Source organism: Octodon degus, unplaced genomic scaffold (genome assembly GCF_000260255.1).
Source record: "Octodon degus isolate 3935 unplaced genomic scaffold, OctDeg1.0 scaffold00010, whole genome shotgun sequence".
NCBI lineage: Eukaryota > Metazoa > Chordata > Mammalia > Rodentia > Octodontidae > Octodon > Octodon degus.
The window spans coordinates 20,889,485-20,916,113 of NW_004524586.1; the positions used below are offsets into that span (position 1 = coordinate 20,889,485).

The window sequence follows — 26,629 nt, forward strand, 5'->3', positions numbered from 1 at the left end:
AAGATGTGAGGTAGAGACCGGGTCTAAGCAATTCTGACCTCCAACTCCCCACGTAGCACAAGTTTACCTCAAAATTCCAACTCATAGCCGTCTTCCTGCCTCAGCCTCCTAAGTGAGATGGGATTAAGGCATGCACCACCACACCTGGCTGCAGTAATTTTTTTTAACCTAAACAGGATTAATTTAAATTAAATTCACTGGTTTTTCAGTCACAACTGTGATCATACAGACGCACAAAGTAAAAGCTAAGGAACACAAGATACCTTTCTCATTAAATTGGAAAAGATAACTCAATTTCACCAATAATCAAATGAAATGAGTGATGTTCCATCTTATTTTCTTATTTGATCACATCAAATCTATTTTAAAATAACTGACAGGGGCCAGGGAGATGGCTCAGTAGAATAAGCGCTTGCCTAGCAAGCACAAGGGTCTGAGTTCAATCCCCAGTTCCACAAAAAAAAAAAAACCTGACAATTTTTGGCTACATGACTTCTGTGAAAATGTAGTAAGCGGCCACTCAGTCCTAAGATTTGAAGCATTAACAATGTGTATAAACATGTTCATCTATACTAGCGCACCCTAGTTTGAGTCTCAGGACTGACAGAAAAAGATGACCCAAATCCCAAATTTCCTTTGTTTTACAGCGTTTCTATATAGTTGGGTTTACAAAATAGACGCTATCAACCTTTAATCTCTAAGTGAAACAGTATATTCATCAAACACACTTTTTGACAAATGACTGCATGGACCATAATTCTGATAAATATTAAGATCCTACCTTTTCAGGCTGAGAGAAGGTCCCAGCATTACAAGGAGTTCTGGGATCCCACAATTTAACTGTCTGATCCCAACTTCCAGTGACCATCACATTCACTTCTGGACAGTATTCAACACATCTAATTGGGGCATCATGGGTTCCAACAAGGTTTTCTATAGAAAAAAAGAAAAAAGGAAACAAAAGCTTAATCCTTCTACTAAATAAATATTCCTGAATTGTAATGATTCTGTTCCTCCAACTCCATGACTGGTCAGCATCCAGAAAAATCTATGACTACAAAAGTAGGCATAGATGACTTCCCTATTGACCTTACACTGTACAGTTCTATTTATTAGCACGGCACATATAAAGATTAAATTGAATTTCACATCACAATACAATGATAGCAGATCTACTATCATCCCCTCCTGACTCTAGGCTTCTTACCACAACTCTGTACCTCTGCGTTTATCTAGTACATTATCTAATTCATGTTAGGTGTTCAAACAAAACCTGAATAGATGAGTGGAAAACTCTACTTTTGGATCTTGACAACACTCATCTTTTCATTTAACCAACACTTACAAGAAATTTATTTGGTCACACAATTATGAATTACTTTCACTTGTATTTCACGCCAAGTCAAGTTTCCAGTATATAACTTCTTCCCTATCAATTTCAACTTTCACAATATTTCATTTATTCATTCAACTAACTACTAAATATCTTTGTGCCACAATACATACAATCTTCCAAGGACAGAAGAATAAATAGTGTATGGTTTTGATTCTGAAGAACACTACCTCTTTAAAAATCATTTTAGGGGGTGGTGAGATGGTTCAGTGGTCTAAAGCACCTACTTAGAACAAGCTTAGCAAACCACAGGGACCGCGGTTCAATCCCCCAGCACCACATACCAGCCAGCCCCACCCCCTGGTGGGCTGAGCTGGCCACACACATACACACACACACACACTAAATAAATAAATAAAATTTAAAAAAATACATAAAAAAAAAAAAAAGGAAAGTACAGTGGGACCTCAGTTCACAAACTTAATTCATTCAAAAATCCTGAGGAAAATGGCCACTTTTGTGTTTGGGCAAAAAGATGGCTGCAGTTATGTTCTTCACCCCATGTAATTTTCAAAAAAACCAAAATTTTGGCAAACTATTCTCAAAGAAAAGCATTTGTGAACCAAAGTACTACTGTGTCTCTTGAGGTTTGGCAATGACCTTCAGAGAAGCAACTAATTTTCTTAAATCAGTCTATTATAAAATCTTTTAAGTCCGCTTTAGCCAAGTTTTCAAATAAGTAGGACTTCAACCTGCTGCTAATTTATTACATGGGGCAAAATACTGACAAGCAAAACCAAACATAAGCAATTAAAAGTTATGTGACTTTCATACAGAAACCTCTTCTGATTAGATGCTTTTTCTTTTCTTTTGCAGTACTAGGAATTGAACTCAGGGCCCCGTGCTTGCCAGGCAAGTGCTTATTCTACTGAGCTACCTCCCCGGGCCCTGGAAGCCTTTTCTTTTTTTTTTTAATTTTTATTTATTTATTTATTTATTTGAGAGAGAGAGAGAGAGAGAGAGAGAGAGAGAGAGAGAGAGAGAGGCCAGCTCAGCCCACCAGGGGGCAGGGCTGGCTGGCATGTGGTGCTGGGGGATTGAACCGCAGTCCCTGATGCTTTTGCTAAGCTTGTTCTAAGTAGGTGCTTTAGACCACCGAGCCATCTCTCCAGCCCCTGGAAGCCTTTTCTAAAAAAAAAAAAAAAAAAAAAAAACCTTCACCATCTTCCCATCCAATCTTTTGCTATCCAATCTGGTCTCTATACAGTTGCTTCCCTATGCCCTGCCATCTCTTTTAGATATACTATGTCTAATGTATATCTATGACACTCAGAGAACTCTGAGTGTTTGGGCTGCTATTTCAATCTCTACTCTGCCTCAATATTATAAAAATCTGAGTAAATCATTTCGTTCTGAGATGCTTAGAAATCACTTCCTTCCAAATACAATTAACCTATATTCTACTGATACACATATAAGCAAGTCTGATATAAACATGATGAGCTATTTTATACTTTTTAAAACATACTTTCCTTCAGTTTAAACTAGTTTCTGAAAAATAAAATCCTAAAACACTAGCACTGTCTTGGAAAATCTTAATGAAAGCCAAACCACTAGAAGATCCACTTTCCTAAGGATAAGGTAAGGATCAAGTATTACTTGGTGTAAACACTTACAGTAATCAAATGGGCTTTACTGAAAAAATGTTTTGTGATCAAAATAAAATGAGTGCCATTTAAACAAAAGAATCTGAAATTCACACCACTTTTGCTTGCACCTATTCAACTTGGTTATCAAGTAATTCATCACTTACTCTGCCTGCATAATTATACCTTAACATAATCAATATACATGTAGAAAAACTGGTAAAAATATGATCATATTACCTTGATCAGTGTTCAAATCATGCATTTTCAACTGATGATCTAATCCCCCACTCCATGCGTGTGTTGGATCCTATAAAATAAAGTTTCACAAAGCTTCAGAGAGCATTTCAAAATTTCTGTTTCTCCAGCCACCTACTCAAGTTTATCCTCAGAATACTCACTTATAATACCTATACAAAATAGCACACAAAAACAATCAGCACTTAAAGAGGTCTCCTCTATCCCTTTGAATCCTATAGCTGATAGCAAATAAACATTCCTTTTCAAGGTTACTTTTAATACAGTTGCCATTAATCTTGCTGCAAATTTCAAATACAAGGATCTTATGTCCAGACAGGTTACAGGATTGCTCCAGAAATCTGACCCTCAAAGGGCAGACTGAGCTTTCAAGTCTCCAATCCCACCACACACATAATTCACAAAACCCACAGCTAGTTCAAGGCAAGTACAGTATTCCACAACAGCTCAGGTGCGTCGAAATAATAATGCCCCTCGCAGGAGCCTCTACCCCAGTCCTAACGACACTGAGCTGCCAACTGGCTCTATCGCAACACTGTCAGCGGGCAGGAGCGTCAGCTGCGGCCACCTACATAGAACGCGCAGTCCAGGACCGCGCCAGTGTGCTGGTACTTGAGCCGCATGGAGTTGGCTGGCACATCGTAAAGGCGCACCGACGTGTCCCAGGAGGAGAGCAGCAGGAACTGGGAGGTGTTGGGGCTGAACTTCACAGAAGAGATGCCGTCCTCGGGCGGCTGGTTCAACTTGAACTCGTTAGAACCCGTCATCTGCAAAACACGCGCCGGGCGAGAGTTCCCAAGAGCTCCGAGGCCAGGGAAGGCCGGGCCAGCCGCGCGCGGGCCGCGTAGGTGGGGCGCCCCACCCGGCACAGGGGCCAGAGCCTGGGCGCCGCGTCTGCGCCTGCGCAGTCTGAACGCGCCCAGCCCCTCCAGTCAGCAGGCACAGCGCGAGCCGCCTGGCCCGCGCCGCCCGCGCCGGGCTCCCTCTGCGCACCTCCGAGTCTGGCTGCCCACCCGTCCACACTCCTTCGTTTTCCTCCCCACTCCCCGAGCGGGCCCAGGAAATAATAAAAGAAAAAAAAAAAAAACGACCAAAGCGAATGCCCTCCCCCGCGCGCGCACGGCCCCGCCTGCTGCGAGCGCGGGAAGTCTGTGGAGAGCCCCCTCAGCGCCCTGTCGCCTCGCCCCACTACCTTGGTCTCCCCAGAGAAGCAAACGCCTCAGTCTCTAGCTACGGCCGCCTCCTAGGTTCCCTCGGAGCACTCTCCCGCTAGGAGATGGAGGCGAAAAGGAAGTTCCAGGGCAGGCCTGTAATTGGTTGGTTTCAAACGCCAACGGCTAACTCTAAGCAGCCGATTGGTCCTGTCGGTTGCCGGCCGCGGTCAAGGCAGTCATCCTGTTCCGGCTCAAAGGGAAGCCGCTGTTTTCCGATCACGTGGTCTCACCACGCTCCAAATTGAGGCAGCTCGCACACACTGGAGGAGCAGAAACTCCAACTCCCAAGAAGCATCGCGTCAAGACCGCGCTCACGGATGCCCACGCCCGTACGCGGCACGATGGGAGATGTAGTTTCCATAAAGCCAATGCCCCGCGTGTCCTCTAAATAAGCGGGAAAGACGGTCTTACACCTCTGCGCGTGGCATTCCCGCCCTCGGCCTTTCAGAGGCAAGAAGCCCATTTGGGTCAATACTCCTATAGAGCTAAATTATTCTTTTCTGGGAGTACATACGCTCGTTAGACAAGCCGAAACCTGAGGTAGAGAAGGAACTTTTTGCTCTACTCAGTTACATTATTTTGCCTTGATTTCTTTCTCAATTTCCTGTGGTTTTCACCTGGGAGAGAGAGACTCACGTTTTCATTGTGTTAAATTCTGCTAATCTCATAGAAACTCATCTTTATTGCTGTTCCACTTTGTCACTCCACCCCATCTTTCCACATTTACTAGGCATCCATGATGCCAGGCCTGAATACAGGTTCTAGGAAGATCCACTTATTCAAACCAGTCTTTACTCTGAAGGAACGTCCTGTCCAGGTGTACAGTCTGAGAAATATTTTGCAATATGCTAAATTCAAACTACTTCCTTTAGAGATAAGTTCATCATTGGATCCTAACATGATAGTGACAAACCTCTCCTTCCATTTTAGGTCAGTTGACTACACTTTCTCACTCTGAGTCCTCCAGAAATACAAAGATCCAGAAAGTTGCTTTAGTAAACAAGTGATTCTATCTCCATAAAAGAAACACAATTCTTGGGGCCAGGGAGATGGCTCAGTAGAATAAGCGATTCCCTGGCAAGTGCAAGGGCCTGAGTTCAATCCCTGGTTCCATCAAAAAAAAAAAAAAAGAAAGAAAAAAGAAAAAAGAAAAAGAAAAGAAAAGAAAAGAAACACAATTCTTAATGAATAGACAGTAACTGAATTGCTCTTGAACCTCAAGGTCTTACTGGAAATTTTCAATTTAATCCATACTATAACCTCTTTTTTACTGCCTTTCTAAAGAAAAGGCCTTATTTTATAGAAATTGGAGACAAATGCTGGGATTAAAGGGTTTAACTCTGAAAGTGTATTAATAGGAGAAAGTTCTTGAGTTCTTGATCTCACACATTTGGAGAGTCTTGACAATAAACAGACGTGCAACAACCCTTCTATCTATTGCAGTGATTATGTTGTTGCTAAAAGAATCTTTCGGGGTTTTTTTTCTCACTAGTCCTTGTATTTCTTTCTCACTAGTGCTTTGTATTTGTCTTCTCTTCCAACAAGTTGATGTCCAAGTCAACCATTTTTAAATGCAGTGTCTTATTTCCATTCTAACTTTAGCTAAATAATTTTATCTCGTGACTTATTTGGTTCCCTCTCCCAGTTGTTTATATAATTCTATTAGTTTTTTGAGATTCTGAGCATAAATTACCCACTAATAAAATAAAAGTGTATTTCATTATACAGTGTGTGTATGATACAGGTCCCTCTGGGAATGCAGTTGCAGCTCGACTCGATTTGAGTTTTAAGAAACGTCAATCTTTTAAATCCAGTTTAGAGCCTGAAAGGAGACTGATGATTTTGCTGATTATTCAAATGAATTGATGGGGTCAAAATAGGAAATCTTGCAACAATGGATTCTAGAAAATTTTAAATCGAAATGCAGTTGGGGGTGCTAGGTCTGTGTAACAGTTACCTCTAAGAGAAATTCTTTGAAACTAATTACACTATTAGATCATTTGTGACTTTCTAATTTATTTTTCTAAAAGAGATGGGATATGTACACTAACACACACTGGAAAAAGGGTCCTTCCCTAAAATCTAAGAATAAACTCTATCACTAAATGCATATATTATTAGAGGAAACTCCTTCTTACAACAAAAGCACATCTAAACTGAATTTGACTCAATACAATTAAAATCATCATCAAACCATAATGCAAACAAATATGATGTGGATGGATTATTCTTACAGGAGAAGTTTCTCACAAGTGATTTGATTATTTCTGCAAGGAATGTTAAATAGCAATGTTGGAGGGAAAGAATTTAAGAGGGTCATCTGAGGAAAATGAAATGAAATGTATGTGCAGAATAAATCAGAAAATTGATACATTTCACTATTGTTCTCTCTCTAGCCCCCAAAACTTAAGTGTAGGTTCTCAACACATACTCAGATTCACTAAGTATTAATGTGAACTTGGCTGAAATGCAATAAATGCAATTGAACGATGTACAATGGCATCTTTGGGTAACATCCTTCTGATTTGGAATAGTAGTAATTTTTCAAAGTTAATATAAGAAGAAAAAATTGGACAGTATCAGAGAATCTTTTTGGTCAGGCGCTTAACACAAAATACTGTGGATCACAAAACGTTTATAGATAATCTATATATTTCACAAAGTGGAGATGTTTGATGCCTTTTGGCTTAAAGAGACGAGTCTCTCACCCAGATGTTTCCCTTCTAGAGGTTGAGCGCTGACCTCTGCACTGCAGACTCCCAGCGCTTTTGCACCAGTTTAGCAGGATACCGGCCTGAGGCTGGAGGTCTGCATGGTGCTCCTTCGTATTTCCAATTCCTACATTTTGCAAGGAACAGGTGGGTGCGACGTCATGGGACAGAGAAGCTGCAGTTTGTAGGACTCCAACGCCCAGCTAATCTCTCCGTGCAGCGTCTTCTTATCCCCAAGGCAGTGGCGGTATCTGGACACCGAAGTCCCTGGATGCCTTGGCCGCCGCGCATCACTGTTGAATACAGAAAGAGCGGCTGTGTGCTGGCCTGTCCTCGAGACATTTAGCCAAGTACAATGCAAACTACTGTATTAACAACCAAAGAATGTGGGGAAGCACCTTTGCCTCCCAAGCCTTCTTTCCGACCTCGGACCCCTGCGTGCCTTTCTGCTTTCAGCTCCCGCTAGGCGCAGGATGTGCAACTGTGCCTGACTGTACGCTAGGCGCTCCCAGCTCAAAGCCACAACTGGACGCTTTACCAGCTGACTGGCAGCGCCGCCGCCTGCCGCACATCGGAGGAGCAGAGGCGCGCGACATAGTTGGGGCTAAGTCCGGGGCTACCCTACTTTCGGCCAAGCCCGAGGCCTTGCAGTGCGAGGAAGATGCTCTTCGCCCCCTGGTCAGGCTCATTCCCCGAAAGCAACAGCTTCTGCAGCAGCATAACCAGCCTCCCTGCCCTTGTGTTTCCGGGCGCAAGATCTGGAACCAGATCCACCCTGACTGTGCCCCAGCCGGTGAAAGATTGGGGGGACTGCAGGTGGGGATTGGGCAGTGCACAGCCCGAGTGCTGTCAGAGGTGCACTAACCTTCTGACTAACCCTTGACCCAGGCCCCACCCTCCACGTGGTGCAACCCACAGTTCTGCCGCAGAAAAAGCACGAAAGCCTCCTGAGCCTTATTATGTGGACAATCATTCCCTCCTTAGCAACGATGTTTAAAATGTTTTATTTTTTTTTCTTTTAAAATATTTACAGATCGGAACTATCCCCATTTCGCCCCTACCCATCCTCGGGATGAAGGAAACGAAAAGAGGTGATTGGATCAACGTCCGAAGCCCCAGAAGGTTTGGTTTGGCCAAGTGTGAGTGGGTGTACATATATCCAGGTTTGTATATGAGTAAGAAGTATATCTGTTTTTGTTGGTGTTTTCTAATTTTTCCCCCCAATAACCAAAGCCATCTGGTCAATTGCCTTTCCCGCTATGACCCAAGAGTAGCCCCCTCCAAAAAAGGTTTTCAAAACGCATTGGTTTGGTGGAAAGCAGGCGACCTGGCTTGCGGAATGCCAATAAATACCCGAACGAAACAAAGAAGTAGGGCAGAGCCCATAAATAAGAGATAATGAATACACATGGTGTATTTCTTAATATTTCTGGAAACACGCCCTTTTGCTTTGGAGCCCTGCAAGAGCAGGTGGCTGCAGGCGACTCGCAGCCAGCGGTCAAGTCAGTAGTCGAGCTTGTTGTATAGGTTGTAGAGCGGTAAGGCGGAGAGGTTGCTGCTGGGGTAGTAGAGCGGTGCAGGGAAAGCGAGGGAGCGTGGCACCGGCACACGCAGCAGCGAACTGTCCCGGAACACCAGCGGCATGCCCACCAGAGTCTGTGCCGACGCGTGCGCCATGTTGGCCGCCTCCAGCTCCGCCGAGAGTTGCCGCTTCCACTTGTTGCGGCGGTTCTGGAACCAAGTCTTGACCTGGGTCTCGGTGAGCTGCAGGCTGGAGGCGAGGCAGGCGCGCTCCGAGCTGCTCAGATAGCGCTTCATGTCGAAGGTGGACTCGAGCTGGTACACCTGGCTGCGCGAGAAGACGGTGCGCGTCTTCTTCTTGGCCGCTCCCGCCTGCCGCTCCGCGCCGCCGTCCCTCGGCCGCTCAGGCCCTGGCGAGGGCGAGCCTGCGGTCAAGAGCCTCTCTTTTTCCTCCTTAAAGTCCGAGTGCGAAGGGGAGAGAAAAGGCGTACGGTCGGAGCCTGCGGGCCCAGCCCCTCCGCTGCCCTTCGAGGTACCTGAGAATGAGAACAGAAAGGAAGGCCTTGGAGTTAAAGAGTTGTGGAGACCCCCAGCTTCTTCCAGGACTAGGGGGTTGGCAGACGCCTGCAACCTCGGCCCCATTTTAACGACCCCTTCCTCTTCTCCCTCTTGCTGCCACCCAAAGGTCTTTAAAAGCATCATAAGAGGAGCCCAGCTGATTTGAGGGTCTCTGTGCCCCCACCCTCGTGGCCGGATAGGTGGCAGTAGGGGAGGAGGTCTGGAGAGAAAACATTAAGATCATTTAAAAGGAGATTATGCCTTGTAATAAGTGCTTTTCCAGCTTTGTAGGGTGGCATCATTTCACAGGCCATTTATTTGTAAATCATGCTAAGGACAAATAAGCCGGGTCCTCCTTCATCAAATGTTGTAAAGGGGAACCATCTCTAAAACATACAATTGTCAATCATCTTAGAATGCTAATCATTCCCAGGGGGTGACAGAGACAGAAAGAGGAAGGCAAAAACGCAAAGAGATTGCAGCAGAGACAGCACTCACACGGGACAGACAGATTTTGTGTCCAGAAAGTATCCCGTATTCAAAATGATTGAAGGCAGAGCCACATGTACCGGCACCCAGAGCCTGGCCTGCTAGGGTTCTTTCCTAACAATCCATTCCTCCAAAAGACTCCTAAGTCTCGCTCAGATTGTGTGTTCCCCTGGCCTCCCGAACGAAGCCCGCCGAAGAGGCACCACATTGCCAGTGTCCCATCCCCTCTCCCAGACTCCCAGTGAACACAGGTCTAGCTCAAGATGGTCCGGCTCCGCAATCCCGGTGGGGCCCACAGCCTAACTCCCCTCGCGCTCACTCGCTGCCAGGCTGGCGATGTGCGATCCTTACCCAGACAAGGAAAAGGGATGGGGGGATGATGCTTGGGGCCCGGCTCCTTGGGACCTTGCGAGTCTGGGCAGTAGCAGGCCGGCGCCTTCCAGCCGTCGTCCGGCTCCTCCTCCTCCGAGGACACGGACAGGCTGCGCTTCCTGGCCGGCCAGCCGACGGGCTCCCTGGGTGCTTCCGAGGGGCCCCCGCCCAGGATGGACTGGATAGTGAAGCTGGAGACACCACCGGCCGCTGGACACCCCTTTCCCACATCTTCCTTGCTGCCCATCCTGGGTTCATAAGAAATCGGAGGAAACCAAGAACTCCCTTTAGAGCCGATCTGGGTGGAAGGTGGTGCAGGCAGGCAGGCAGGCAGGCAGGCAGCCAGGCGGGCAGGGGGGAGGGGCAGGGAGCGCAGCCAGAGGGAGGGGGGCAGCGAGGCTGGCGAAGCGTCCCTTCCGCGTGGGTCACACGCGTGGGACGGCTGTGGTCCCTGCCCGCCGGGCTTGGTGCACCCACCCAACCCGGGTGCGAATGCCCCTTCCTAGCACGCCAGCTCTCTGGGTCTCCCGCGGCGCAGAGGCGGCGCGGCCTCATTTGCATAGAGGTTACCCGAGTGCGGCCAATCGCAGCGCCGCGGAGTGGCCCCGGAAAATTTCAAAAAGCCCTGGCCAGGCTAGCAGCGCGATCAAGCCCCCAAAGCACGCAGAGAACCCGATGAGCATTAGTTCTGTCCCGAGGCGTCCAGAGCCAAAAGCAGCGTAAATTCCAACCTGAGTTCTTACTCTCTGCCGCGCGACTCGGAACCCGGTCTCTCAAGAGACTGAAAAAGTACGGGGATCCGAACTCTTCACCTGCACGGGCGAAGGATCTTCCGCCTCTGAGAGACTGTGAGAGGGACCCTTCCAAGACCTCCATCCCTCTCCTCCCTGGCAAAGGCAGAGCTGTCACTCCCGCCCCGCAACAGCTCCCACCGATATACAGTGAGTTAAAACCAGGGATCTCAAACTGATGCTTTTACCTTGAATGTGACTGGGAGCCCCAGGAACAGACAACTTCGGCCCTTCCCCGCCTGTGAACCCACCCGTATCAGGGACTAATGGGCCATAGGACTTTAGGGATGGGAAAGCCCAAAATCTCGAATCCAGAGAACCCAGTTCAAGTCCCAACACCACCTATTTATTACGTTGCGCGTTAACTTGAACAAGTCTGGTCTTAATTAAAGCTTGCCTGCCTTCCGGTGAAATGAACTCGTTAGCATCTTCTCGGTTTTGAAAACTACCTCAGGTAGGGATGGAAAAGCACCAGAATATTAGGAAGCATTAGCAGCGTTAAACAGTGACTTCCTAGCCCTTTACTAAATAGCCTGCGGATCGCCTCACAACTCCTGAGTTTTCGTTTTTATTTTTATAAATTAGAGATTTCTGAATTACAAAACAAACCGAACACCTCACCTCAAGAAGGAGGTGGTTATAGCAACACGGCTTTAGAATTGGGCAGAGTTCATTCAAATCCTAGCTGAGTGGCTAGGACACACACGATACCTAGCCTTTATGAGCTTTGGTTTTCTCCTTCCTAAAACTGAGGGAGGTGATGGATGCCGAACTCACAGAGGCTGTTGTGTGGTCCAAGTTCCCAGGACCCAGCCAGGAACTGGGAGATGGGGAGGGTGGGTGAATAGACCTTGGTTCCCTGTCATCTCGCCGCTTCTGTAAGCCCTGGCTTTCACTCCTTTTTTACACCAGCTATTATCTGATCTAGAATCATGCGGATGCAAGCGGGCAAAAAGGGTCTGAGGCTACAGTCGTCTACACAAGCTATATGGAAACGGGTGAGCAAGGCTTCAAGGGCCCAAGCATCCCCAACTCTGGAATGAGTCCTCACACTGCTCAACCAAGAGGTTCCGGGAGGCCAGACACTACAGTGCAAGCCAAAGGTAGCCAAAGATAAAGAGACTGCGGGATCAGCCCCATAAATGTCCAGACGCTGCGCCATGACGGTGCAGTTCCTTCCTCGCCCGCACAGCTCCGGGGTTATTGAGTAAAGCGCTTATAATATCATTAGCCTCGGTGAGTTACCGACTGCGGCCCTGCCCGTTGCAGAACCCTGCCTACTTAACTCCTCGAAGGTCTCTTTAATGGGCTAATTGATTAGGAGTCCGCAGCGCAGCCGGGACAAGGAGCAGGCGAGGGGGTGGGGGCCGGAGGCTGTGCGTCGCGCTGCCCGGGAGGCTGGCGAGGGGCAGGTGCCGGCCTCCGTCACCGCATTAACCTCTTCAGGGCTCGGCGTCGGGGTTGAGACACATTACAAATGGTCAGCTTTAATCATGGTGTCAGCTCATTAACCCGGAAGGACCCGGCGCTGAAATACAATTTGTGCGTCCTCCTCTGCGCGGCTGCGGCGCAGACTCCCGGGCCTTGTTGCAGCCCCTCTGGCGCGCTCTCTCGCTTTTGGAGAGTAGAAGGAGATTCTAGGAAAGAAATACCCAACTCTCTCGCTAACAGCTGGCCTCTGTTAGGCACTCCGAGCCAACCCAGCCTCCAGAGAGAAGTGGTCGTCCAACTTGCGGAGCGGAGCCGGGAGCTACCAGCCGGGATTAAGCACGTGTGGGGGGCAGGAGTTGGTTAAACCTTTCTAAGCTCCCCAATGCTTGGTGCCAGGAACGAACAGGAAGCTCCTCACTCTGTGTCACTTTAGTCCTCGCAGCAAACGTGAGGCAGATTCCTCTCTGACACACCCCACTGTACAGAAGGAGTAACTGAGGCTGGGGTGGTTTGACCAACCCAAGCAGGGGAGGTAAAACATGCTCAGAGTTGTTTCGCTGACAGTACTGCACCCTTGGCAGCGGTTAGAGGGGAGAAGCAGGCTTTGGCCTTGAGCTTGGAGAATTGCTGCAGGGGAGACTACAGACAGTGTTGGAAGAAGGTGTGAAGAGCCCAAAGAGCAGTTCTACATCAGGGCAGAGACCGTCCGAGGCGACGGAACAGCTGATGTTAGTCTTAGAGATGCAGCTCCCAGGCCAGTAATTCCCCAGAGACCGGGGAGCTGGGCTTGAGGACTAAACCAGAAAAATAGGAAAGCTTGCGAGGCCACTCCTACCCCTCCTAAGGCTAGTTCCGCCTGCCCCGTCCCCTTACTGGCTCTAAACATCTGGGCCACTCACAGGTACCTCCTCCATCCTCAACACATCTCACCTTTTAATCTGTGAGCACGTACTTGCATAACACGCATTCATTCAGCAAACATGCACAGGCACGCACACGCACACACACAGAGAGGCTTGGGGAGGAAGACGCAGTGGAAAATTTGGCAGACTCCCCGCTCTATTTCCCCACAGCTTGGAGCTCTGCTGGGTTCCCCTGGACTGGTTGGTCACCCTTAGTCCTTGAATACCGACAGCAATCATCCCGCAGGAGCTGTAAGGGTCAAGATAGTAGGTCTGCTATCTGCTACCCCTGTCCAGCATCCAGGCATCCAGAGACTTTACTAGGAGCGCAAAAGGCCAAACTCCCTATCCTGGGCCAACGTAGCTGCAACTCCCCCTTCTCCTCCTCCCCCCCACCTGATCTCTGTGCCTTCAAGCGTGTCAGTGCTTTAACCCGGCAACAACCCATCCTTCTGGACTCAGGATAGCTCCTCCCTCCCTACTTCTGAAGGATTGCCTATCTCTTTCTTCAGGATCACCCCCTTCCTAGGAATTAGGCATAACTGAGTTCCAAGGAATGATAAACTTTCCAAGACTGGAAGAACGCTTAAAGTTTAGGTCCCGAGATTATGCTGCTGCTCAATATTAAAGCGGCCCAGAGCAAACTTGCCGAGGAGCCTAATAAAAATTGATCCTCTCTGTTCTGCGGCAGTTGGGAAATAGGCTGGCTGAGCTGGGTAATAGTGGAAGAAGGCTCCCTCCGAAATGACAGATGAAGTCATAAACAAGTTTGATCTTGGAATCAAGCTTCGATAAATATTAAACACAGTCTGCCCCCCTTCACACGAGTGGATTATGATATATGGCGCGTCCAAACTTTAAAATAAGGAAATACCAGAGAAAATGATCTCAATAAATTTTCTAAGTATAAACGTTGATTATGTTTCGATTTTCATTCAAGGGCCTCTGCTGTTCCTTCTTTGGTGCAAATGACATCTCGCAATAGGCTTTTGGGGAAAAGGCCTCCCTATTTGAAAAAGAGAGCCCCAGAGGTGTACAATTTATGTAATCTGCGGCTGGAAAATGAATTGTGTAATTTATTGGAAAACAGAAAGTCATGAAGATTGGATCAGCATAGGCGAGTCCCAACACCCCCCGCCCACATCCATCAAGTTCCAATTAACAGCCTAACCAGAGAGCTTTAATGGGTTTCCAATCTAGTGGTCTGATAGACTCATCAATTCCTCTGGGAGAAATTAAGAAAATCGACCGCCCCTTGGCGACGCAGTGTCATTCCTTTCTGCAACTATATGTCAAATTAAAAACACAATTAAAATTTAAACTGTTTCAATCAAAGGGTGCCCTGCAACCTATGTTTCACTTAATAGAACTTTGATGAAAATCTGATGCGTGCACTCCATCACCAAGGGGGGCAAGGGCAGCAAAAGAGCTCAGGAGAGATGAGGATCCTTTATTTTTCTTTAAGACATCAGCGCCGGGTGAGGCACACCAGGTGACTCCACCTCACTACTTCTGCCTCAGTGACGGGTGCGTCTTGCTCTCTTTGGCACTCTGGAGCCACCCTGTGCTGGAGAGCGACGCCTTTTCCAGGCTCCTTTTCCTCTGCAGTGCCAGAAACCCCCAGGGATCCCTTTGGAGACTTTGGGCAGTTTTGCCCCAGGGCACCTAATGTAGAGTATCAGGCAAGGAAAGCACCTGGATGAATACAGCCAATGGGAACCCGCTGGAAAATTTCCAATGAGATACTCTGCAGCCTCTGGCTATCCCTCAGCTCCAGATTCAAAAATGGCCCAGTGTGCTAACATATCCTTTGGCATTCTGGGGGTGGAAGGGTAGAGAGGATTCACAGTTGAATAACCAGGTCCCAGAGAGAGCTAGAGTTGTGCCATTGTCCCACTGGATTTCCCACTTGTCGCTCCCCACCCCCCATCTTCTTTTCTTGCTACTTCTGTACCAGAAGTGCAGCCTAAAGTTCAATCCAAGATCACCATAGAAGGCATCGAACAGAGCTGGTATGCAGCAGTGTACACCCATCCTAGTCATCTTTTCCACTGTTCAGTACCTTCCAACCCAGCGCCCAACTGTTTGCAGGTCAAAAGTTCTGTTCTATCTGCTCTACACACTAAGATGTGCACACTTGCACACACAAGCATGCACATATCCAGAGACATTCACCCAAATACAATGTATCCCTTAAAGCTTACAGTCAGGAAAGGTTTGCACAAGTCAGAAAGTGGGCAAGAAGCTAAGAGCAGGAGTATTAAATGTGGCTCCTTCAAAATCACTTGTGTTGGGAAGGGATTTCCCTTGGTCTTCCTGGATGTATGGGGAATTTCTCTGAGTCTCCACAGTTCTTGTTCTCTGACTCCTTCATATTAGGCCCAGTAGAGGGGGCTTTTCTTAGCTACTCTGTGGAATCTGTTTTGACTGCTAAAGGGAGGAGGCCCTGGGCCAGGTTGCTGGGCCATAAGACATTGAAAGTCTGGAGAGAAAGGCAAAATGAAGTCTTATGGGAAATAAAGCTTTGCCCAGCAAAGTTTCAGGCCCCACAGAGCTCTCCAGGGGAGTTCAGGTGTCCCATGAAAACAGGGGTGAAAGCATCCATGAGTGGTCCTGGGCAAGGAGGACCAACATCACTAGGCCTCACCAAAGTGCTTGAAGACCCCAGACTGAAGTCCTAGGGGTCCCATGCCTCCTACCCACACCCCCATCTTTCTTACCCAGCACACAGCTAGGTAAGCAAATCACACTGACCTTTTTGCCTCCTCTTTCTCCCAATCCCACTTCCAAACTCAGGCAAGGAGAAGTGGGTGATCTGTGGTTCTCTGGTGTGACCTCTAGCTCTGGCCTACAGGAATCTACCCAGGGGGTGTCTCCACTCAGAATGAGCACCACTGGCAGGGGGGCAGTTTATATCTGTCTTGCTGCTGTTTGATGTACACACACCTACTATTTACTACCAAATAAAAGAAATACATCTGTGTTGCCAACAGAAACAGTTCAAGCACTAGCTCCTTGGTCTCCCAGGGCCTGGAGGCATTCTGAGGTGCTCAAAAATGCTCAGAGCAGCAAAGCCTGACACCATGAGGAGAGCATGGAAGGAGGTCTTGGCTCTTAGGAGTATCAGAGTGGTGGTGGGTGAGAGTTAGGTCAGCTAGTTTGACCAAGTGACTTGGGAGGAGGCAATGGAGGCAAACTTGTCCTGAGATTTTCAGGCTTTTGCTGCAGTGTGGGAGGCCACTGGACTCCCTGCTGATAGATTTCCAGGATTTTGTCCAGTTTGCCTTTCCCTGGGGCCAGTGGAGAAAACCAGTTATCCAGGTACAGAGTATGTGGCTACATCTGTGCTTTAGCCATCGCAGTGATGCTAAATTCTTATGTGGGTGTCAGTGCTAGAATCCCACCAACACATGTCTGTCTAGAAGTATAAAGTGAGTGCACGCATCGATGAATGTTTATGTCAAGCATAAACAGATCCTATGTTGTTTATATGCGGGCAACGTAGAAAGGATTTAGATGTGTAGCCTAAATCATTTGCATTGACAAAGATTAACTGAGGTACAGATCTTGAAAGATCTGAAGGTAGAGGAGAGAGAGAGAGAGAGAGAGAGAGAGAGAGAGAGAGAGAGACTTCTACAATCTGAAGGAAGAGTAAAAGAACAAAATGGGGTGTCCACACAGTGTTCCCCCAAAATTGCTCTGGCTTTTCCTATGGAATGTTCAGGGAAAATTTTAGGTACCCCCTTTTTTGTGAGTGGCTCCAGGAGACCTGTCTAGGTGAGGCAATAAAGTCCTACCAGCCAGTTCTCCAGATATGACAGTCCCATCAAATGGTTTCTTGGTCTTTCCTGACAGAAAAACTTGTAGTGCAGCCTAGGATGCTTCCTACACAGAGAGGCTTTTGTAGTCCTCATCCCTGCACCCAGCTCCAGTCTTGCAGTGCAAGAACTATAAGGACCCAGATCAGCAAGAAGGAAGGGAGGTTTCCTACTTGGGCAGGTTCTTAGGTTCACACAGCTGGTCCCCAGGCTGTATCACCTCCTCCCCTCGGGCAGCATCTTGGCCCTGGGCAAAGACAAACAGCCCAGTGTAGGGAAGCGCCCTAATAGGAGGGAAAGAAAGGTAGCATGGAGCAGGGCAAAGCATAACCTGTAGTTGTAGAGAACCAGTTATTTCTTGATTTTGTAAAGACTGGGTCAGTCAAGAAACATTTTCTAGAATCCAAACAAATAAAGAAGTGTTTTCTTGGCATTTGATAACATCATGCTCTGGCTGTAAAATCTAAGGACGTGTTTGCTATTGCAACATTGTTTTTAATGAGCTGTTACTGGCCTGTCGGGCAGTTAGTATTGCCAACAGTAGAAGGCATCACTATGTTTGCAGGTAACACAAGGAACAACATATTTTGACCCTGAATTTCTGTTTATTTTTCATTTACGACACATGCCCTCATTTTTATCCCAAACCAGAGGGAAATAAAGGGAGATCTATCTTCACTGGAACCCAGGTGAAAATTTTGCAGTGAATTAGCATGCTGGTTTATTTGGGGGCAGTTTTCCATCAACAGAAAGTGATACCCGACAACGTTTCGGCCACAGTGGAATCAATTGTGTCCACTGAATTTGAGGCGACTGGCGACGCACTACAGACCGGAGCGCTGAAAGGCGCTCTCCAGCGGTCGCTGCTGGCGGTGTGCTTTCGCTCCGGAAGCTTCAGGGCCTTCGCTTTCCTTGTCTCCCCCTTTTGGCTCGCAAGCTTCAAAGCGCACTGCAAGGGTGATGTGCGCACATCCCCAGCTTGAAGGCTGGCGACAAGCTGGGTTGGCCTCCGAGCTTGAACACTTGCTTCCGAGGGTGGACCAGCTCTTCCAGGTCGCAGCACTATGCAACAAGACAGCGGTGGCTGGGCGCCTGGCAGCGCGTGGCAGCAACCAGCGTCGTGCTTCTGGGCATTGGCCTGGATGTGGGGACCCAGAAAGGCTTCCCTCAAGGTACTGGGCATCGGTGGACAGAGATATTCTAACTGGAGAGGGACTGGGTCCTCTCTGCTGCCACAGATGCAGCCAGGTGGCTTCTGTTCCCTAGCACCTAAGGTATCAGGACAGTGCCCAGGCTTCAGCAGCCAGGGCAGGAGCAATTCCCTTAAGTACCGCTAAAGCCTCCCGTATTAGAAATAGTCCCTGTCCTAAGAGCCTGCTGGCTTTTTCTAGGCTGCTCTCTCTTCACCAGGCCTTTCCCAGAGGGTATGCTCAGTCTCCTGCTCCAGCTAAACTCAATTTACTCGCTTCTTTCCTCTAACACCTCTAGGGGCAACTGGAACCACCACTCTCTTAGCTAGGTATCTTAATGACACCCTGCCTGGGAACTGCTGCTCTTGAAAGAACCACATCTTAGGAACAGAACGCAATGCAAGGCTGCTGCTATATGCTCAGAAATAGAACTCTAAAGTGGCTGTTGCTTCGCTCAATCTTGGAAAACTAGGTGCTGCTAAGTCTTTACTTCCGCCTTTCGGTCTTCCCTGCTGTCAGGGTGTTTCAAACCTTGGAAGATACAGGGGAGAGAGTGGCCCTCCACACAAACAAAGCAGCCTCTGTCTCTGCTGCCTGCTGAATTACAGGGGTGGTTATCTAGGTCAGACTTAGGCACAGAGGCAGCCGGAGAACCAGACCAAAAAGTCTTGGAGACACCTGCTCTGGGAAAAATTACCCAAAGTTACAGACTCTGGCAACAGGAAAAGCTTCGTTTTTTCTTTTTAATTAATTAAATTTCACAACAACATTAACAATATTTTGTGAAGTTTTTTTTTCTCTTTTTTCTTAAAAAGGGACTGATCCTGGCAGAGGAAAGAGAGATTAGAGGAAACAAACTACTGCAGACCAACAGGTGTAGCAGACAGAAAGAAAACAGACTGGGTGGCAGAGCGGGAAGCCCCGCAGACTTGAGGGTGGATTTTACAAGAAATCTGTACATTTATCAAATAAATTAAAATTCTCCTAAATTGATTGTCCTTCACTTAAAGCGCTCCAGTATGCCTACCTCCTTTGAGCATTGCTACCTATCCTTGTTTTCATCCTTCCCCCTTTTCCTCTGTTTAATTTTCTCATTCTACACAAATGACTGTGATTACACTGCGAAAAAGTCTACTTCCCTCCTGGAGGAAGGAGCAGGGCTCTCAGGAAATTTTGTACAATATTGCACAGATCAAAAAAAAATAGATACTGCAGAATTAAAACGTAGGGAAGAAGATAAAAGATATAGTTAAAAATGTTGAAACCATCCTCTCAAAAACAGGAAACAAAGTAATAGTACTATTAATAATTTACTGGTAAGTGAAATTCCCCAAATAAATGCTACCAATAAATAAGACCGCTCAAACCCGACAGAGTAATTGTTTGCATTTTCAGAGTCCTGGTTTTTGGCTGTTTAACTTCCCTTTAAACATTTTGGGAATTCTTTGATCACAAAGTGAGAGAGATGAAGGGGTTAATTGCCAGACTTTTTCTGGAGAGAAAGGAAGCCAAAAACAGGGTTCCTAAGAGAGGTTGCTCGGATTCTGAAAACCGGAGAGGTAACTGGCTAGGGGTGGGAATGAAGAACCACACCCTGAAATCCAGAAATAGTACTACCCTATGAATTCTTTCCCTCTAGATTGTGGACATTCTACAGAAAGTGAATAAACTAAAGGGATTCGGGTTTTGCGCTTACTTTCCTTCTATAAAAAGAAAACCAAATAGTCACAGCGCAATGCAAATTTAGGGATAGGGCTGCACATTTCACAAAAGCTTTCAGCCAAAATATTTGACCTGGAAATGTTATCATTTTCCTGCTTTCTCTTAATTAGTACCAAAATCTGAAATAAGAGGAGAAGCGCCTCAAATTCATTAGGGATGAATTGCACGAAAATGCATTGCAAATACTTACAAAATGCTACCGATAGGGGAGGGACAGGCAGTGCGCGAAGCCCCGGTTCCCAAAGCCGCCGGACGTTTCCACACCCTCGCCCGGCCCAGTCTGGCCCAGTCTCCTCGGGGATCCGGGAAGGTGCCCGGGCACTCCCTCCACCTCCCCTCTCTCGGACCTCAGACCGGCCTTAGCAGCGGCACGGACGAGACCACAGGGTGCGAGTAGTAGACGGGGTGCGGGAAGGTGAGCAGCGGCTGGCTGACCGGCACCGGGGCCCCTGCAGCAGCGGCCGCCGCGCCCTCAGCGGCCGAGTTCTCGTGGTAGAGGATGGGTACGCGCACGATGCGCTGCGCTGCAGCGTGGCTCAGGTTGGCGGCCTCCAGCTCCGCCGCCAGCTGCCGCTTCCACTTGTTGCGGCGATTCTGGAACCAGATCTTGACCTGCGTCTCCGTGAGGTGCAGTGAGGCGGCCAGGCCGGCGCGCTCGGAGCTGCTCAGGTAGCGCTTCATGTCGAAGGTGGACTCGAGCTGGAAGACCTGACTGCGCGAAAAGACGGTGCGCGTCTTCTTCTTGCGACACGCGGGCTTCTTCTCCGGACTCTCAGCGCCCTTCTTCCAGTCCTCGTAGCTCGGCGTGGCGGACACCGCCCCAACGCTCGCTCCGGCCGCACCCGGCGCCGCCTCGCCCTCCTTCTTGCCTTCCTCCGAGTCACTCTCCTCCAGAATGATCTCGTCCGGGCTCTTGGAGTCCAGCTCCTTGTGGTCAGGGTCAGCCTTGAGCAGGGGCTCCGGAGAGTCACGGTCAGTGCCTGAGGCGGGGGAGGAGTCTCGTAGAAGGGCCTTCTCGGAGGCTGGGGAGACACAGACAGACGGACGCACACACAGACTCAGCCTTGAGCGAGGCCCAGGCCCTGGAGGCAGCACGCTCCATCCGTACCGGCCTCCAGGCCCTAGCCCCCGAACACTCTCAAGGGCCTCTCCCGCCCCGGCTAGTCTGGGGTAGGGGCGCCGAGTCCCGGTATCCCCTCCTCCAGAGGACCTTCAAAGAGACCATAGTAGCGCGACCGCACCTTCCCTTCCCTAAGCTCCTCTGCCAAGGCCGGGAGAGAAGATTCACCCTTCGCCTGGGTCCACCGGAGTCCACCCCTCCTAGGCAATGTTCCCAGCCCCAGCTGTCGGAAGCCACCCCCTTCATGCCCGAGGCCACTTTCCCCGGGAAGCGACGCGCCCGGGACTCCAACTCCGCCTATTTTCTCACCAAGTGGGATTGGATTCCCGGACAGCGCGAGTGAGCGCGCCGGCAGGAGATGCAGGCCAGGGGCCGGAGGAAGATAGCCAAGCATCGGGTTTGCGGGAGAGGGGGTCCCAGATCTGTGGTGGAAACAGCGCCGGGCGGGGACGGGACGGGCGCGCGGAGGAGAAGAGAATGAAAGTTCAAAGAGAGGTCGGTACCTTCAGGTCGCGGGAGGTGGCCGCCGGCGGGGGTCAGGGTGTAGGGGTACCACCAGGCCGGGGAGCGCTCCAGGTAGTGCGCAGGCAGGGCAAACCTCTGCGTTGGGATCTCAAAGCGGGGGAAAGCCAGGTCGCCCACCTGCGAGAGCGCGAAGCCCGCGGCGCCCTCCAGGGCCCCCTTGGCTGCGGCGGCAGCGGCGGCGGCGGCAGCGGCTGCCGAGGCGGGCGCGAAGAGAGTCCGAGGGGGCGGTTGAGGCTTTGGGGGCGGCCGGTGGTGGTCTCCGTTGAGCAGGTTCTTGATGGAAAATGGGGACTCCTTGGGCGCAGGAGGCAGGGGCGGCGGCGGCGCCGGGGGCTGAGTGCTCGCGGTGCCCGAAGCTTCCGGCCCGGGCTCCGGCATGGTCCCCTCTCCTCCGAGTCCCGGGAGGGAGCGAGTGGGACGGGCAGGCGGCCGGGGGAGCAGGCGAACGGCCGGAAATCAGAACATAAACGGGACTCAACTACGGGGCGCAAAGTCGGGGGCCGCCCCGGGCGCAAACCGAGCCGCGGGAGGGCGGGGTGAGGACCCGGCCGGGGCGGGCTGGCATGGGGGAGGGGTCCCGGGGGGCGGGGAGCGACCTGGCCGCTGCTCGGAGGGAGCGAGGCGGCTCGGCGGCGGCTATGCTCCCGGGGAGGAGGCAGCAAGAGCAGTCCCCGGCTTGGGGCTGCGTCAATCCGGCGCCGGATGCTAATGATGAAATCAAAATGTCATCCAAGTTAAATGCGGGGAGTATACGGCGATTGGGCGCGTACAATGGCAAATGGGATTAGACAGACGAAGGCGCAGCCGAGCCTGGGCCCGGCAGCCGCCTCCGCTACCACCCCCCTCCTCACTTTCCTCAGATTTTGGCGCTTTGGCTTCGGGCTATAAGAGCCCGCCTGTTATTGGCTTTATATAGTCCAATTAGGCAGCAAATGAGGACAAACCTATTAGCACAAAAGGATATTGGCTCTCGCTAAAGAGGCACTCGGAGCGCTCCTACAAGCGCTGGAGACGAGCGCGGCATCCGGAGCCAGCGGCGCCCCCGGCCGGCCGGAGCATACTGACACCGCGAGCCCAGAGCCCGAGCTTCCTTCTCCGCTCTGCGGCTCAGAGACCAGCTTCCCGCCTCTAACCCTGCGGGAGGAGGGATGGGCGGACTAGGCCCGCCCGGGTCACTTTGGGGTTATTCGCGCCTGCAGCTGCCGTTCCCCTCCCCCAAGGACTCGGCAGGAGCCCGCTGCGAGAAAGCCTAGCAGCACCGGCCAGGAGGGAGGACGCCACCTCGGCCCGTGCTGAACTTGGCACTTTTCTACCCTTTGGGGTCTGGTGGCCTCAGCATTGCACCTAAAACTTGCTCTAAGAAGGGCGCGTCCAGGAAGAGAGGGATTTGGTTCCCCACCCACAGTCTAGCTACTAGAAAGGAATCCGGTAGCGAGTCTCTACATTGTTGGCGGGCTCGGGAATCCGCGTACCCTTGGCCTTTGGCCTTGCTAAACCTAAGAGTGAGCCTTCCAGGGGAGCAAGAGTGGGTGTGCGTCTCTGCGCACCCCTGTGAACACGCAGGAAGGGCCGACGCCCTCGCGTCGCTCCGTGGGGCCGCTGGGGTAGCCGCGTCCTCGCACCGAAGGCTGCACTCGAATAGGCTCGCCTCTCCTTAGGATGCTGGTGCCCATGCCTGGAGGATCATCTCCAACCTGCGATCCCGAAGGAAGGCAGCACTTTCTTCTAAGAAGTCTCTTCCGGCTGGACTTCAGAGCTGCCTAAATGCTTTAAAAACTGGGGAGAGGAGGGGTGAACCAAAAGGCGTAGAGGACTACCTTCCTCAATCGCAGTCGTGTGGCGGTGGGAGGGACATTCGCTGCAAGTCCCAAGGGCTTCTAAGTCCGGGGAGAGCCACACCGGGCCCCTCAGGAACAGCTAGGTGAAAGGTCATTCAATTACATAGTCTTAAAAAACATCTCCTGGGTCCCACGAGAAGTCTGAGAAACAGGCGTTTTCAGACTCTAGATATAAGCGTCAAATAGATCAGAATTATTTTTGAGGAGAGGTCCTTTTCCCGAGACAGAGAAGGGTGGCAAATTGCTCTCACTCCCCTCTGCCCCACTTGAAGCTTCTCGTACACCTGAGATCTTCTGGTAGCTCCTTCATTTTCCTCTCCACTTTCTTTTTCGTTATTCCCAGTTCTTGCCCTATTCAAAACTGCTCTACACTGGCAGGCGCGGCCGTTTTGGGCTCCCAAGTGAAAAGTAGATGTGTTTTATTTTTCAGTCCTAGGGTGTCAGAACCTCCCCAACAAAACTTCGATTGTCGCGTTTAATGTTTTGCAAACATTCATCTGCAGTAGCGAATTCTACTTTTGCTTTGGCAATCTGGAAGCTCCGTAAGTGGCACTTCCATAAACATTAATATTATTCCTTTGAGCTTTTACGGAGTTTATGGAATGTAAACCAGCCAAAATCCGAGTGGGAACCAATCATAGCCCTGAAATTCAAGCCGGGTGTTTCTCACAATGGACGTTTACAGGTGGAGACAGGTGTATGGGAGAGGAGTCGGGGTCAGAGTCACCGAACAGTGCTGCACACCATTCTTTGCCTAACCACAGAGATCGCTCAATGCATGAAGCTCTATGCGAGCTCGGGGCACAGCGCCTGCACACCGCACACCAGGTGGCGAAGGAGCGTCAAGGAGAGGTCCCCGCAGGCGTGGCGTGGGAGCTGTGCCGTCAGATGCGCGCAAACTTGCTAAAGTTCGGACGCACCGAAGTGGCCTTTAAACCGAAATGGAAAGGCTCTGGCTCCCGGGAGAGGCAGAGAATTTCGCGTAGTAAACTCAAGCCCTGGATTCCATCCCTGGCATTAGAAAACAAAAACAAGAAACAACTCCCCACCCACCTATATCCAGAAGAGCTGCACAGCTGAGGGTCTGGAAAAGGGCGTGGGTTCTGTCTGGGTGGGTGAGCTCTTGGCTGAACTCAACTCCGAAACTAGATTTAGATGAGAAAGGAACTTCCTGGCAAAAACAAGGTACAGGACAGCGGCTCCCGGCTCTTGTCGCGCAATGTTTCGACCCTCACTTTTCCTTTGTCGCCCCAACCCTGTCTCCGAAGTGGCCTATAGGTGAGCTGGTGAGTTTAGGTAAGTGCGCGCGCGTGCGCGCATTTTAACCACGAAAGGACTTTTTAGGTGTCAGTATCCTCAGCCCGTCCATCGCCTTTGGGATGCTGGGCTTGGATAGCAGCGTTTGTATAGTAGATCTTTTCTTTTGCTTCCAGAAAGCTCCTGTATTGAGCCCTGAGCTCGAAAGCAGAGGTTCACTCGCCCTCTGGCGAGGAATGTGTCTTCTGCTTTCTTGGGCCCTGGACTGCATCCAAAGTCCGGCAAACGGCGCCCTCTATAGGACATCTCCAAACCTCCAGGCAAGGCTGGAAAATAGGCGATCCTGCAGGTAGGGCTAAGGGCGTTCAAAGGCCACTTGGCCTTAGCCTTCAGAGCTGAGGCAAGGGAACGACTCCACTACCCCTCCCCCCGCCCCTTTCTCCTGCTGTGGATTCTGGGAGCAGAGGGTGAAACAGTCTCTACATTTTTGTTGATCTTTACCCAGCCACCGTAGATGGCCCCTGCTCCACCCCATCCCATCCCCATTTTAGAGCCTTGCAGCAGTCGCTTTATATGATTGTCCTGACCTACTTTATGTGCTAAGCCTAGTGTGAACTCTAAAAATGACACGGCGTGAGGAGGGAGAGCAGGCTGCCTTATTTGTCTTTCCAGGACTTAGCACAAGTCGGACCACCCAGGGGTGCTCAGTAACCACTTGTGCTAGTGCCTGAGTGAGGTGAGAAGGTGGATAAGTGGATTCCCAGTCCCCCTGCAAAGGACTGACCCACTTGATCAGATAGTCTGCCGATATCCAAAATATCAAAAAAGTTTAATGAAAATCTGAGGTATTTTGATGATACATTTTACCAAACCTGAAGAAAGCCCCAGAATAGGATATTGGAGGGTATTGCTCAGCTGACCCAAGGTAGAAGGGCTGTGCAAAGCAGGATCACCACATTACTCCCTCTTGGGAGGAGGGGCCAAGCCAACAGGGTCCTGGAGAACAATATTGACTAACATTTCACTTTACATAAAGGAGGAGGCTTGGGAAAAGCATGCTTTGAAGAACACCCCCAAGCTGACCATGTACAAAACACACATGTGCATATGTATTAATACAGTTAGTCAGGAGGGAATTCTCTGAGGTGAGCATTTCCTATTTTTAACTACTGTTCCTGAAAGAGGCTGACTCTTTCTGAAGCTAGCATGGGGTTAGTCTTAAAACAGCTTTGCTGGGACAGCCCACAGTGGTGGTGGTGGTGACAGTGGTTTGTACAAGAGGCAGGGGACTATCTAAAGTTTTTACCAAACTGCACAAAGACTGGAGGCCCTCACAACTAACATGGCAGAAATTTGCCCTGGTTCCACTGGTCACATTTTACCACCTCATTCTCCTGATCTGCAAGTCCTTGATTTATAGGCAGTATGGACTTAAGCCTAAAGCTGTGATCCTGGAGAAACTAGGCCCTAGACTACATGTGTTCTTTCTGTTTCCTGGAAAGCTCTCGCCTATCTTTTCTGACATCACCAGGAATGCTGCTGAAGACCCCTCTGGACTGTGGCTATGACCCTGAGATAATATGCAACCTTTGGAAATGGGCCAAAGCCATTTTGTCCATGATCGCACATATGTCAGTGGCCCTTGAGTGGCTGAAGAGTTAACCTTTCCCTGAATGTGGGGGTAATAACTATGTGAAGGTAGTTTCGGCTAATGGTCATGGAGCCATCATTACGTGCCAGGCACTACGCCTGGGGAAGGTAGGCAATGGCTTTATTCCCACAGATGAAGAAACTGAGGCATGAGCCAGGATGACAAAGGAGAGCTGGAGCAAGCACTGACACGCATTTGGCTTCATAGTGTCACTGAAGAAGGGCATACAAGCAGACGGTGAGTGCTGTACAAATGCTGGCAAAGATTACTTTTAATCTCCAT

General features: G+C 49.8%; 3 protein-coding genes across 4 annotated transcripts in view; all 3 read right to left on the reverse strand.

Annotated features, from left to right (window-relative positions):
* The window catches only part of Bub3 (BUB3, mitotic checkpoint protein), a 13,535-nt gene extending 8,877 nt beyond the window's left edge, over positions 1-4,658 (reverse strand). For both annotated transcript variants that reach the window (XM_004625597.2, XM_004625596.2), the window contains exons 1-4: positions 4,430-4,658; positions 3,810-4,004; positions 3,220-3,289; positions 782-933 (exon numbers count right to left, since the gene is read on the reverse strand). In XM_004625597.2, coding sequence (XP_004625654.1) covers positions 782-933; positions 3,220-3,289; positions 3,810-4,004 — 417 coding nt within the window. In that variant the 5' untranslated portion in view covers positions 4,430-4,658. The remainder of the gene's footprint in view (positions 1-781; positions 934-3,219; positions 3,290-3,809; positions 4,005-4,429) is intronic.
* Positions 4,659-8,150: 3,492 nt separating this feature from the next.
* On the reverse strand, positions 8,151-16,092 carry Hmx2 (H6 family homeobox 2). The gene is made up of 3 exons (XM_004625598.2): positions 15,981-16,092; positions 10,082-10,350; positions 8,151-9,219 (listed from the first exon to the last, which is right to left on the reverse strand). Exons 2-3 carry the CDS (start codon positions 10,347-10,349, stop codon positions 8,666-8,668), a joined length of 822 nt encoding a protein of 273 aa, XP_004625655.1. The 5' UTR covers position 10,350; positions 15,981-16,092; the 3' UTR covers positions 8,151-8,665.
* A 4,183-nt stretch (positions 16,093-20,275) lies between these two features.
* Positions 20,276-22,067, reverse strand: Hmx3 (H6 family homeobox 3). Its single transcript, XM_004625599.1, has 2 exons — positions 21,580-22,067; positions 20,276-20,978 (listed from the first exon to the last, which is right to left on the reverse strand). The coding sequence occupies exons 1-2, from the start codon at positions 21,977-21,979 to the stop codon at positions 20,305-20,307; spliced, it is 1,074 nt and encodes a 357-aa protein (XP_004625656.1). The 5' UTR covers positions 21,980-22,067; the 3' UTR covers positions 20,276-20,304.
* Positions 22,068-26,629: the final 4,562 nt, after the last annotated feature.